At 29.9% G+C, this 15,599-nt stretch overlaps 1 protein-coding gene across 1 annotated transcript in view; it reads right to left on the minus strand.

The window, feature by feature from the left end:
- The window catches only part of LOC142324284 (uncharacterized), a 46,651-nt gene extending 46,135 nt beyond the window's left edge, over positions 1-516 (minus strand). Inside the window, exon 1 of the mRNA XM_075365200.1 lies at positions 381-516. Within this exon, the coding sequence (XP_075221315.1) occupies positions 381-411 (31 nt within the window). The 5' untranslated portion in view covers positions 412-516. The remainder of the gene's footprint in view (positions 1-380) is intronic.
- Between the last annotated feature and the right edge of the window lie 15,083 nt (positions 517-15,599).

Genomic DNA, 15,599 nt, shown 5'->3' on the forward strand with positions numbered 1-15,599 from the left:
GAGATTGTTCGGTAATATTAGTGTGAAAAAATAAAACAGAACAATAATAATGAAAAAGATTGAAAAAATAGTATTTGCTATTTGTGATAGCCCATTGACCAGTTACAGGCTTGAGAATCCTGCTGTAAAATCATATGGATTTATTCTTCCTCTTCTTTCATTATAAAAATAACTTCTTTTTTTTCTTTTGTTGGTTGTTAATCTTAACATTGTATTTGCTTATTCTGTATTTAAGTATAGGTTTATGATTTGAATGTTGTTTGTATGAATGGATGTTATCAATTATAGATATGTAAAAAAAATTAAAGTAGCCAGTTATTTAAAAAAGCTCAAAAAAATTTATTTAGAGTTTTATTTAATATTATTGTAATTAAACTTACTATTCCATTTTAAATCTGCTTCAGGCAACATCTTTTTGGTAACAACACGCCAATCCAAGTAACATAAGGGAAATGTAATTAAAATGGAATGTAATAGTCATTACAGATTAAAGTACATATGTACATTTATATACGTCAGTTTTTGATTAGAAATGATGAATAATCCATTGATTACAAACAATCAACTAGTAGATATTAGTATAATTCATTTGACTCATTGTATTATGTTACAGCAACAGAAATGGCTTACATCCAAAAACTCTTTTAAATATAATGTTATTTTATTTCTTTTACCATTAGCCATGACTCTAAATAATGTTAAACGTATTGGGTAGAGATGGAGAATGTTAATTATTTTTAGTCTTATTTGTTCATTTCCTGGTAGTATCAATTTTTCAGTTAAATTTCAAACCAATTTCAGACAATTTACATTACTATTATTATCTTTGTACGGGCCTTTTTGAGTTAGCTTTAATTGTTAAAGAAGAAAAAAATTATTTGCTTAGAACAATATACTTCATCTTTATTCAAAAAGATAACAAAATTTTTTTTTAGATAATATGTTACTTTCCCATGTGATAGTGCTATAGCAGATCAGTCCAATTTACCCACTGGGTTGGTGAATGTGTCTTCACAAATCAGCTGATTTCAAGTCAAAAATTCCAACATTCAAATCTCAAATCATAGTAAAGGCAGTTTCTTTTATACGGATTTAAATACTAGATCATGGATACTGGTTTTCTTTGGTGGTTTGGTTTCAATTAACCACATATCTTAGAAATGGTCAACCTGAGACTGTACAAGACTGCACTTCACTTACACTCATACATATCATCTTCTGAAGTAATACACCTGATGTTGATTCCTAGAGGCTAGACAGAAAAAAAAAGATCAGTCCAATTTGAGTATATGCAGTTTTCACTGGATCTTGACGTTTTGACACCTAAGGAACCCAAAAAACTGGATGGAAATTTTCTGGATGTTAATGTTCATTGTAAGTGTGTTCGGTGTTTGCCTCTAAATCACCTTACAGCTGCAGAACTACTGAACTGATTTTGACCAAGCTTTGTCAGATTACTTCTTTACGTGGGCCATTGATGACATTAAATTTTCAACTTAAAAGGTCAAGGGGGTGAGGCTGTAAAGTCACCCTCAGTATCTCGAGATTTTGCCTAATTAAGATCATATTTTTCTTAGGTACATTTGTTAACAACTAAGCAGTACATTCTGATGTAGGCTTACAATGTAAGCCATACATCAGAAACAACTGTGTTGTCTGCTTTTTTTTCTAGAGAAAGATAAAATAAAAAAAATATATATTTATTGGGAAAATTAGTGTATTCATGGAATAAATTTTGATGAAGAAGTCAGAAATGTAGTTTTGTGACATTCAAGTGAAAGAGCCAATTTGCAAATTCAAGGAGAAACAATGTAAATTATTTTAGTTACTTAAGATGTGAAATATCTGAGAACTGGAAGATTACTTTGAGAAATTTCTTTTGAGTATTGAGTAGATAGTAAGAGGATTTTATTTGTATTAGAAGATTAATATAGAACAATGAAATCCCACTAAAGTAAAAGTGACAATATTCATGAGTTATTATGTCCCTATTAAAACATTATCAGAGTTTGGGTAACTATAAAAAGATAGGACAGCTAAATACAGGCTATTAGGATAGGAATCATAGAAGGAAAAACAAAAAGAGATTGAATGAGAGAAGACGGTAGATGTAGAACACTGCAGAAGAAAATTAAATGATGATTTCATTAATTGATGAATGTAAGAATTGCAAAAAATTATTTTATTTAAACATAATAAAAAGAAGAAATAAAGGAAGATCAAGAAAAATATGTTTATACTGTTTAAAGAAAGATCTGGAAAAGATCAGGAAGCTGAAAACATTTTGAAGAAGAATGGTGGAGGTACAGCTAAATGGAAGTCTGTAGTACACAGCCTAATACAATAATAAAAAGGTAAAGGAAAAAGATGATCAATTGTTATTAGTGCATTATTGTGTAGGATACTTTATTTTTAGAACCTCTTAGCACGTTTCATAAAATTATTAAAAAATATTTCTTTCTTTCTGCTTTCAAAAATGTTAAATTACAAATTAGTTTCTTAAAATGGTTCATTCAAGTTTTATAAAATTTTAATATGTTACTATGTGGAATATCACATTATTCTTTACATATTTTATAGCATCATTTGGCAATTTTTACAAAATTCTTGAAAGAAAATACTTTTTCAGTTTAAGTACTTTAACTGTATTAATGGTGTTTTTAATTACTGACTGCTCATTTAAAAATATTTATTGGAAAAATTTCATGAAGGCTAAAAGATGCTACACAAATGAACCCACAGAGATATATGAGTATATGGATTTTGTCTAGTATATTCAATCTGAAAGTACTTTTTTTTCTACAATTAATAATTAAGATAGTACCATTTTTAGTGATCCTGAGATTATGAGACACACTTCTTATTGACTGAGGTAAATGAGGCCATGTATTAAGTAAACCTTTTAGCATTTCATCTGTTTGCATGTTTTGATACAGTTTCCTTCTACTTGTTTTTCTTTTATTAAGTCTACAGAAAATTTCCTTGCTTTCAGTTAAAACAATGTAGTGTAATGATTTTTCATAAAAATTTCCACTTAAAAATGGTAGCTGCTGTCTTTCTTAAACAGAGAGTGTAGGGAAGATATAGGGAAGGAAAAATTTCCATCACCAAGATACTGTTGCTGATTTACTTAACATGGACTCACTTCTACTTCTGATGCTAACCTTCTGGTCTCTAGTAGTTACACATTAGATATTTATTATAATAGAGCATAATCCCATATTAAGTTTGCGAAAAATACCTAGGCAATCTAATATTAAATAAAAGAATTGTGTGTTTGGCAAACACTACATTTTCATTGATTGATTGTACTAATTTCATGTACAAAGTGCAGCACCTTCAGCAAGGAGATTATGGTATGTAACTAAAATTTTGTGAATGGATTAACATGAATTACTTTGTGTTTGTACAACTCTGTTAACTGTTGAAGATGAAGCTGCTTTTATCCATGATGATATCAACAACATTCTCATTTCCTTCTGAAAGGTGGTCAGAAAAGAATCTACATACTACTGTGAATAAAGGTTTTCAGCATAAATTTTCAGTGAATGTGTGGAGTAGTATAATAGATAACCAAAATTAATTGAGCCTTTTAATATTGGAGCATCATCTTACAGGGCAAAGTTACCTAAAATATTTTTCTTTGGAAAATGCCCTACTATCAAAACAAATGGAGATGAATTTTCAAAATGATGGACTTTCTCCACATTTTACTATTCAAGTAACAGAATTTTTTAAATGGTCATTTTGCTGGAAAATGGATTGATCATGGAGGACTGTTAATTGGATATCAGACCTCATGCCAATAAATAATTGTTGATGGGGTTGAGTGAAAAGTGAGTTTTATAAACTCAAAGAAAATACGTAAGATGAACAAATTGTTCAGATTCTAAATACTTCTGCCCTTATGAAAATTATTTAAGATAAGCAAGATCTTCATTAATGAGTTAAGAAGTGCATTGATTTTAATGGTGGAATATTTGAACATTTATTAGAAGCTAATGAAATAGTTTAGTTTATTTTTTTAGCACTATCTCCAAGTAAACCAACTAAGTTATCTTGAAAATTGAAAATTTTGACTTTTTGTTTGATCATTATTTTAGAATTGTAAAACTTTCTGCCACATTTTGCTTTTAATTAAAGTTGAATTTTCTCAAATTATTTATATTTTTTACTTGATTTATACATCAGTTTTCTTGGAATTAAATTCCATAAAAAAAAAGTTACAAGGTTTTATTTGTAAATTTGCAATTTAACAAGGCTCTAAAAACTGTCTTTTTTTAATTTTACACCTGCTGAAATAAAGTCCCATCCACTGGTGTAAAAAAAAAAAAAATATATATATATAAACAATTAATATTTAAGTGAATTGAACGTAAAGTGGAGGACATGAAAACAGACACAAAATTACAATGTCAATTTTCTGCCTTAACTCGGCTATTTGTTAACCGATTTAAAAAAATAAAAAGTAATTTTGTTCAAAATAAAAGGCTTAATATTTTAGCAAAAGATAAATTTTGATAAAACTAATATTTACGAAGATATAATGGAATGAAAAATGAACATGGCCGCCATTTTATAATTTGTGAATGTATTTAATTCCTGATTTTTTTTTTATAATTTTAAAACTTCCAAGGTGCTTACCAAATATTAATGTGATCCCTCTATCCGAACTTGAGATATAAATTTTTATGTAAAAATAACAAAATGGCCGACAGTAGGAGAACGAAGGAGAAATTGGCATTTTTCCTAAGGATACTTCTTTTTTAATTTTACAAGTAGAATACGAAAAAGTATAACCAGCCCACAATTTTAGAAACATATATATATTTATATTTTTTATTTTACTGAAATTAATATTTTTAAGATTCATATTATTCCCTTGTACCGTTAAATTACACTTAAATGCTAATAAACAGAATATTAAGGTAAGACATATCTTACCTTAATTCTTCTTGAAAGTATTTTTGTGGGAGTAATTCCTCAGTCATAATGACTGAGAATGCGGGATCCTGCGAAAGTACTTTCATGAAAAATTAAGGTAAGGTATCTTATCTCAATACTGTACTAGGTGGTTTATTTAATAATTTAAACATATGTTTTAGTTGCATATACATCATCAAATATTGTTAGTAGTGTAATCAGTTTTTTATTAATTCATTATGATGCAGTTTACTTATGGTTACATCACTAATTTTTAATTCTTCTTTTCAGATTGTAATCTATCAATCATTTCTATTAACTAATTACATAATGTTAACCTGTATTTCATTTGCATGCTATTGTTATTTTACAATGTATCAATACCTTGCAATAAAACATTCACCACATTGTTAATGTTTGTATTTGCTTCTTTAGCTTAATATCAAATCCATTTTGTGTGTTTTTATTTCATTGTGCTTGAACTTCCATTTAATCCATATTACAATATATGTAGTTGTTAATAAGTGTAACTATTTTTTTTACATTTTTGACACTTAAACTTAATTGTCATCTGTAACATTCTTAAATCATGTGTTTGAAGGAAATATTTAAAATAATATTTTGTACAAAAGCTATTATTAAATTTTAACTTTAATCATATTGTTTAGCCCTTCTTTTCCTGAGATTTTCATACAAATAAAAACCATAGTAAGCCTGAAAATTATTCCCAGAATGCAAATTTGTAAATTCTCAGTAGAGAAGATAGGTAGTTTAAAAAAATGATGAAAGTAATTTATTAAGAGACCAGTACCGGAGCGGAACGGAGATCACAATGCACCGGATCTAAATTTCGTTCAGTTGCCCATCTACCGCCTGCAAAAGAGGCTACAGAGCTACAAGATGGAGGCATGGATGCTGGAATGGCACACCATGTCTAAGGGAAGAGCCTTGTATAAATTTATACAGGATCTGAGGGGATGGTATGCTTCAAGCTCGTTTATAAGGTCAACGGGTGCCCAGGTGCTCCCTAACCATGTTAATTTAAACCAATATCTGTTTCGGTTCTGCCTGGCAGCTGATGAGTTGTGCATCTGCAGGGAGGTCCAGTCAAATGAAAACCTGATGATTGACTGCCCTGCTCTTGGGGGGAGCGCAGAGACTGGGCCAACCTAGAAATTAGAGGTCAGGGGGAAAATTGGCCACTCACAAGTGGCAAGTCAGTGTGGTGAGAGCCGCATTGTCGGACCATGTGTTCCTTCATGCAGTTGCTTTGTTCAACCGACATCATTAGTTTACCTAAGGGAAAAGGACTCCTACTGCACTGCTGTGGGAAGCTAACCTAGAGATATGTACGGCTGATCACCAGCCAATTAAGGCTCTAAGCGCTTTAATATGGTGGACAGGTACTTGGTGCGATTCAGCAACCTAGGCTCAGCAGCAAATTACTGTCACAATGAAATAAATTTTAATTTATGGATGTCATATGTATTTTTGGTAGTTGATGGGGTGCACCTACCCATTTTAGTAAATATATGACAAATGAGCAGTATATGACACATAAGCCGGTGGTGTATGGTGCTGCACTTAGTCCGCTGATGCTGTTAGGTAACTCCTAAGTACAGTTTAGGTCGCTAAACTGTTCAAGGCTCAGTAGCTGTTTGTGGCACAAACATATGGTTGTATGCTTTAGGGTGACCAAATGGGGTGGTGGTGGGAAAAATGCCAAGCAAACCAATGTCTGATCTTTAATAAATTGCAAAAAATTCTTATCTTTTAGTTCATTACTCCTCTGATATTGTCGGACAATAATCTCCCTAAGCCGGAGTTGATCTTCATTTTGTTTATTTGTTTTTTGTTGCCAGTCATTTAATCACTCTTTGGTTTGATATAATTATTCTGATCTTAATTTGTGTACATGTTCAAATTTTCTCTCTATATTCATCATCCTCTCTTAATCTTTTTATTCTTTCCTTGGTCTTAATGTTTTCTTCCTCTTTATATTTATCATCTTTTCTTAATGTTTTTATTCTTTCTTTGGTTTTAACATTTCCTTTCTCTTCATATTCATCTTCTTGTCATTTCTTCACGATATCTTTCTTTTTCATTTTTGATTATTCACTAAATAATCCAATAATGAAAACTGAATCTTTTATACCATAAGGTTGAAATTAACATTTTTAACCAGAATACAGAAGTTCACTAAATGAAACAGTTTAATTATTATTAGCTTTTATTTATATGACACAGCAGAAATCTGAAACTTTTGTTAATCAGCATCTCACAAAGATATGAATAATACTTATCTAATAATACAAGTAATAAAGCGACTTTTACTCTATCCTAATATTTCATGTAAGATTGTTGAATTAATAATTGTATCAATATTTGATGTTAATAAAAACTAATATTTCAGCACTTCTGTAACTATCCACTTTATTAAAGAATTGGAGGATTGTATCTGACTTTCAAATGAAATAAGTTTAAATGAAGTGCAGTAAAAAATCTGTATATGTAATTAAATAAGCGTACAAGGAAGTCATGTAGTGTCTACATCAGATTTTTTATGGTCCTTAAATCACAAAAACTTCATTTTTTTTACTTATATTTTGTTTACTAAGAGGTGTAAAAATTAAGTTACGTATTTACAACTGAATCTGACAATGCAGTTATAAAAATTTGAAATGTCTGGCAAGAAACTGAACTGAGTTAGTACAAAATGATTCATGACTGAGGTAGTAGAACTAAATTTTGAAATTCTTTATGGAAAAGAATACATTTACCAAGACTTATTAATTAATAAATGTAAAAATTTAGATTGAGAAAAATTTGAACTCTTAGATTTAGGCTGGAAGTTTTGTACTTAGAATTAATACAAGTGTTTATTGATTATCCAGAGTAGACTATTCAAGTTTGATGTCTACTAGTTTGTTAGAAAATTTTGTGTAAATGAAAAAAAGGTCTTTATTCCAATTACGTTTGAGCCACCTTCTCACCTGTAGATTGATAAGCAGAGCTTTGTAAGAGCTTGTTATGTTCAATGGTTTGATGAGCATTTTCCAGCAGTTTGAACAGCCAATTACGGTTGGCAATTTAAAATTTTGTATAGTATTCAGTTAGTGACATAAAAGGTTAAATACATGATAGTTCAAAGCAGAATAATATGGTGTCTTTGTTGAACATCCATGTTAGAGATTCTCAGCAAATACCAAATACTAGACTACTGTACACCTGTATAGGTTTGAAAAAACAATTTATATAGCATGTTTAAATGTGAAGGAAGTGCTGACTTACAGCCATAACTAGTATAATTGGTGGAATCTAGTACTGGCAAGCTGATGAACATGTGTTATGTTTTTTTTCACACTAGACATTTTTCTAGAGTTTAATTCAAAGAACAATCAGATTCAGTGGGGGTCAAAAAATTGTTGATATGCATTGATAAGTAAATTACAAGTCTAAAAGTGACAATCATTTGATTTGATTTGTTAACATTTATTTTTATTTTCAATTGTGAAGCAAGTATTTATTGCTAAGCATGTACTTGTAGTTTTTATGCTAAGTCAATATGGTTACTTCCTCTGAACAATTTTTCTGTACCATCTGTACAGTGCCAGATTTACGTAGAAGCTATACAATTTATAGCTTAGGGCCCCCACTTTCTGGGGACCCCAAAAAAATTGTCCGAGTGAACAAGTGTCATATATATTTAATGTACTACAGCATTATTTGTCCCAATACTACACATTCAGGACATCCCATACTCTTCACCCAATTTTTCTTAACATTATATGCATTTTACTATCAATCATTTTATACATAACTAATGAAAATTTTGAATTAAAAATTAAAAATTTTAAAATGTCATGCATTATATAACTTTTAAATTAATGTTTATAGTAATATTAAATATTCTGCCCACAGTTTGCAAGATGTCAAGCAGAAGTTATAAAAGTGGAGCTGAAAAAAGGAAGAAGAAGCAGAGAGCTGAAAAAGAGCTTAACAAGTTAACAAAATTAGAAAGTTTCTTAACAAAGATAGATAAGGGGCCTGATGAACCCAAAGCCTCTAACACAGTGAGTCAGTCATGGGATATTCATCCTATTCCTCATACAAAACCTGGTACATCTGGTTGTATAGAATTATTTCAACGAATGAAACAACAAATATTAAGATTTACAAACCAGAGAGTAGTACAAGCACAGAAGATTCAGCGTGAAGAAACAAACAGAATGATGTTGGTCTATGGGGTGATTTAAATGAATATGACATTTTATGCCGATAAGAAAAAGGTCCATCAGAGTATCATAACTCAAATGGCTCATTTGAAAAATCAATGAAGCTGTTGTTTGCAAACTAAGACAGATATTGCTCAAAAAGCTTGTTCTATCTGAAACGGGCTAATGTTGAAAAATATAGCAGAGAATGTGGTTAGTATATTCGCCAGCAACTGGTCGTATATACTGTGTTTCATGTGTAAACCTTTTTTCAAATTCTACAACATTATTATCATCAGGTGGATTTTGTGATTGGTGCAACACCTATTTAGTTCAAAGTCATGAAAACTCTGTAGAATATAGAACAGCTTCAGTAACGTATCTTACAAGAAAATGTGGTTTAACAATTGACTGCCAACTAACAGAACAGATAAGTAATAAATGGCAGTACTGGAAAAATGTTCTTGAATAAGTTGTGACAGTCATAATTACTTGAGCAGAGCATGGTTTTCCTTTCAGAGGACATAGGGAAACACTTGGTTCTCCTCACAATGGCACTTTCCTTGGATAACTCAAACTTATAACAAAATTTGATCCTTTTTTAGCAAACCATATAAAAGAATTTGGGAATAAAGGATCAGGTGTCACATCTTATCTTTCTAAAACAGTATGTGCTGAATTTATTTAAATTATGGCATATAAAGTAAGAAAATCAGAAAATCAATCTTGGATGATATAAAAACTGCAGGGTACTTCAGTTTATTTGTAGATTCCACTCCAGACTGATCCTATATTGATCAGTTCACTCTTCTTATGAGGTATGCTTCATTAGATGATGGGCTCCCTACTGAATGTTTTCTAACCTTCCTAGAAATAGGTAGCTACAAAGAGAAAGTATGGCAGAAAGAAAGATACAGAAAGTATGGCTAAGATGGTGCACAACTACCCTCAAAACGAGTGCAAAATAAATTTAGTAAGTGTTGAGGCCAGTCATATGATAATGCCACCATTATGTCTGGGAAATACAAGGGTATGCAAGAAATAATATTGAAGATTAATAAGTATCCTATATATATTCCATTGCTGGTCATTCCTTGAATCTTGGTAGAGCAGTAGTTGACTGTTGTTTAGATGCAGTAAACTTTTTTGGAATTGTTCAAGAAATATATAATCTCTTTTCTTCATCTACACATAGATGAGCAGTACTGTTGTCATTCTTCAAAGATGATTAAAAAATTCCAGTCTTTGTCAAAGACTAGATGGAAAGCACATCAATGGCCACAAATGGAATAGTTGATAGTTATGATAGAATAATTTCTGCATTGCATCAGCTGCATATTGATACTACAGAGAAAGGCCAAACAAGAAATCAAGCCATAAACATTTTTAATAAAATGGAGGAATTTGAATTAATGGTAATGTTATATTTGTGGAATTAGTTGCTGGATGAATTCACAAGAGTAGTCAATCACTGCAAGATCCCCAAATTAGTCTAGATGTATGTAGGAAATTTTATGCTTCACTTTTGGATTTTGTTAAAAATTCCAGGGATCTTTTTGATCATTTTGAAGAACAAGCAAAGAAAAAATTACCTGATTTTTTTTTTACGAGGTGGAGGAACCCCATTTATGGGCGCCTAAGCAGTGTCAAGCCACAGGATGTCAGTGTCAGGTTCCACAAGATGTTAATAAGTGTGTATTTGTTCCTGTGCACTACCACCTAACCTCCACCCCTGGTGAACCTTGAGCCAGAGACAAGTTCAGAATCAAAACATTTATTTATACCTGCGATTGATGCATTAGAGTCAAGTCTGGTACAGAAGGCCTCAGCATACAATGATGCTATAAAAAATGTTTCATTCTTAACAAAATTAGAAGATACAGAAAAAGAGATTCGTGAAGGAGTTGGTGATTTATGCCAAACATATCCTGAAGATGTGGACATGAATCTTGTAGGAGAACTCAAGCATGTTTATCAGTATGTTAGACATAGTCAAGCCCATGGTTCACCGGAACATGATGGTCTGACACATCAGGATCTGTATAGGGTAATTTTTAACAATAGTGTCCAATCAGCATTCCCTAATGTAGAAGCGTTTTTGAGATTGTTTCTTAGTGTGATGGTTGCCAGTTGCTCTGGAGACAGATCTTTCTTCTCAGCTGAAAAGGATAAAAAATGAATTTAGAACAGCAACAACTCAAGATAAATTATCTTCCCTCAGTCTCATGTGCATAGCAAGTGACAAACTATACAGTTTATCATTTAATGATGTCATCAGTGACTTTGCTCTGGCAAAGGCAAGAAAGACAATATTTCAGTTTAATATAATTCCTTAATCCTTATAATATGTTTCAAAAGATTAGATAATAAACCTTTGTAAAATGTGTCTTTTAAAAGAACTTTTGTTTCTTTTTACCAGAGTTTGGATTATTAAGTTTGTTATGAATAAAAATGATTTTGAGTTAAAGATTTATTATATCACTATCAATATACCTCTTAATTTTATTTCTGTTTAACCCTCTAGGTATTATACAATTGCATTAGTGTAAGTAGGTGTTATACAATGGACTTAGGTTAAACCTTGTGGAACCTATGCTATAATTGGATAATAATCTGATTAAGAGAGACCCTCTGAACCATAGAAAAATCTATCCTTTAAAATTATTTTTTATTAAAAAATATAGATGGTAAGAAATGCAAATTTGATAATAAACCATGTCAGATGCAATCAAATGTCTGCTACACATCTTGAAAAGCAAAGGGTATTACTTTTTTGGATTCAAGAGTTGGTACAATGAAGTTTATTAATCTGAACTTGATAAATGGTGGAATATGAAGTTCAAAAGCCAAACTGGTGTTCAGAAAAATCATGATTTTTCAGTGTGAATCATTGATTGTTTTAGTAATAATTTTTCAAATAATTTTGAACATATTGGTAAGAGGCTGACTGATCTTTAATATGAAATTTGATCAAATTGTTTATCTTTTTAAACTTTCTATTATATGAAAATAATTAATGTTTTTAATCTGCATTGAAAATTATGTTTGCAATAAGTTGCTTTTAGGAGGAAATTTTTTATAGATTGCAGAGATAAATAGTAAGCTGGTGATTTCTTATTTGCTAAAGAAAGGTTTGCCTTTTTGACTTCATGGGGATGAAACAATTTGGAAGTAGACTGATCAGAAGTGGAGAATTATTTTTTTTATATAATCATAGAACTAAGGTGAGTATACTGTTTGTATAATACAAAAGACGGGTGAAATCCAAACAGTTGTGATATTTCAAGATAAAATTATGCTCAGGTAAGAGCAGAACTTGTATTACCAAAGAACTAAATTAAGAAATGTTTATAATAGCAAATATTCTGACTAGTTACCAGTTACCTCTAGGGATAAGAAAAATGGATTTATACATAAGTTATTTAAAATAAAATTGATAAAAGTTATCTCTCTAATTTACATACATAGAATTGTATTTATAGTAAAATCTTATCAACCTATAGTATAAAAAGAAGTTATGAGGCTGTTACTTTTATAGATAACATAAAATTAATTGCTGATGTAGTGGATTCTATTTGCACTAAAGTAGATTTATAAAAACTAACTTTTCATGTGATTATGTAACTAATATGTAAGCTGTATATAACTAATGTGTATGCACACACACACACACACATATATATATATAAAATCTATATCTAATATATATATATATATATATATATATATAATATACTCATACATATAGTCATTATTATATAACTAATATATATATATATATATATATATATATATATATATATATATATTCAGCTAGACTAGATTTGGGGAGAGTATTCTACAACCTCGTATGAGAATCCTGATTCTCTGTTAATCAGTATAAGGAAATATTACTCGTATAACAAAAATATTTTTTATTTAAGTTGTAAAATAAATAATTTTATAAAAGAATTACAGTGTTAATAATGATAACATCTCTACTACACAGAATATGTTTTGACAAACACAACGTGAATCTGTGTCTAGAGAGTCTATATAATTTGAATTATGGGTTGTTGTAACACACTCATTTCAATCAGGCTTTTAAAAATAAAAATAAGTTAGTATAATAAATAAACATAATGTATAAACTTTCAATCAAATTTTTCAAGACACTGATTCAAATTAATTTATAATGAACATCAGGTCATATACAATGTTTAATTTGATTAAACTTTATTGTTTCATTAAAATACATTGATAAACATTTATAATTTCTCTTATAAAGCAAGCAGCAAACCAAAACATAACAATATGATGATTCTAATTTGATTTAATTTAGCGCAATTCATTTGTCATTGTCATTAATATCATTGTTTCCCAAATTTATTATAATATCTTCAATAATATTTCATGCAAACTTTCTGCTTCCCATGCTTTTTTCTTCTTTAATTACATGTTGAATACAATTTTTCCAAGCATTTGGTTCTACTATATTAACACCTATCAATGAAATTTTTATATCACTTAACTTAAATGTTTTATTATTACAACCGGTTTAGCCTTTGACTTGTGACCATATCAAGTCTATCAGGTTAAAATTGCAATTAAAAGACACAACACAATGAAATTTTTTGATTTTGCTATTTCATCTACTTTATAATGAATATATTTTTGTTTAACTGATTTTATTAATCTTATAAGTTCTACTTTTAACATGTCTTCGGTGTACGCGATTTTCTTCGATTTCAACCAGTCGGCAATTTCCGATTTTTGGGAAAAGCGTTTGGAATTTTTTCTGTTTTCAGGTATTGGTACGGCGCAGTATCCATTACTATGACGGATCCTTCAGCAAAAATTTCGACAATTTTTTAAACCACTGCATAAAATTGTCACCATTCATTTCATCGTGATACTCTTGGGAAGGTCTGAATTCAAATACCCATAAACCACCGTTCAAAAACCCATTTTCACTTACTACGCACGTTACTATTAATCGATTATCTTTTTCAGACGAGGTTTTCACCCCAGTTGGCAAACCTTTCATGAAAGCGTCTTTTGCGATCTTTATTTCTTTATCTACCCATATATTTTCCTGTAAATCCCGCATTAACCCAAGTTTCATCTAGAATAATAATAAATTGTCTTACCCTCTTCACAAAATTGTTTAATTTCTCTTAAATATTCCGTAAGCCATGAAATTTTCTTCGCCAACAGTCAATAAAGAATTGTTTTCTGGAGAAGAAACAAAAATTCATTGATTTTAAAACACGATTTAATGTACTTCTAGAAAAATTCGGTAGTTCAAAATCTGTATTCACGGCATTTAATATTTTGTTCAAGTTAGGAAGCTCGTTATTGAAATAAAACGAATGAATTTTTCCCTGCTAGCGGTTTTATAAAATCGTACAACTTTTCCGTGGTTTTAACACGCTTTCGAGTCTTTTTAGGGCTAACATGTTTACTGTCAATTTTGTTTCTTTATTGTATTAAAAATTGTTCTTTCGCTAGTACAGGCGGTATCTGTTTTGGGTTGGATTTTTTCTATATGATCGCTAATTTTTGCTTTAATGCCTCCGTAATATCATCAGAAATGATTGTATGCGCCAGCTGAAAAAGGTGTGCTTAAATTTTCATTAATCATGTAAAATGTAACAAAATCGCAAAAATATCTATTTTTCCTCCTATTTCCCTAGATAACTCGATAACTGTTCATTTTAGAGGAAAGACAGAGGAAAAAAAAGTTTTGTTATTAAATTTTTGCACACAATTTAATCGGTTGCAAATCGAAAAATACGTTTTATTGATGCAAAAATAGCAATAACTGTCAAAAAACAAAAAAAAAAAAAATTATCTTGTGAGCTAAAAAGTTTAAATATCATACTAGAAAACCCGAGTTATTGCTAAATATCGGTTTATTAATTTATCGACAACAATTCATTTCAATAGTTGCACAATGGCGATCAACTTTGATTGCTTATTTCTCCGAAAATAATTAAAGAATCGAAATTTATTTAAGAAGCGTCTTTCCGAGTACTTTTAAAAATTAATTTAGATAAAAATCCTTGAAGATATTAAATTAATTTAAAAGCAAAAACATTGCAAAATTAGCAATATAAATTATTATCGACAAATTAATAGACCGATACTTAGTAATAATTCGCATTTGCCAGTATTATATATGAACTTTTTAGATTACAAGTCATCGATTTAAAAAAAAGAAAAACAAAAACAGTCATTTTATTTGTTAAACTTGCAAGTATGTTTGAAAAATTCCCTAGGCTCTCCTAATTAACTGATTTAAATTTTTCAAAATGCATTTCAAAGTTTGAGTGCTTTTTTATATGTGATTACATACACAAGTAACTTAGAGACTTTATTTCAGGCTCTACACAATTTGGAAGAATCACGTTTTTTTAAAATCTGGATTACAAAATTACTGTGCAAAAACTGCCATACTGATTTTGTTGAAATTTGGCATAT

Source organism: Lycorma delicatula, chromosome 4 (assembly GCF_047948215.1).
Source record: "Lycorma delicatula isolate Av1 chromosome 4, ASM4794821v1, whole genome shotgun sequence".
Taxonomy (NCBI): Eukaryota; Metazoa; Arthropoda; class Insecta; order Hemiptera; family Fulgoridae; genus Lycorma; species Lycorma delicatula.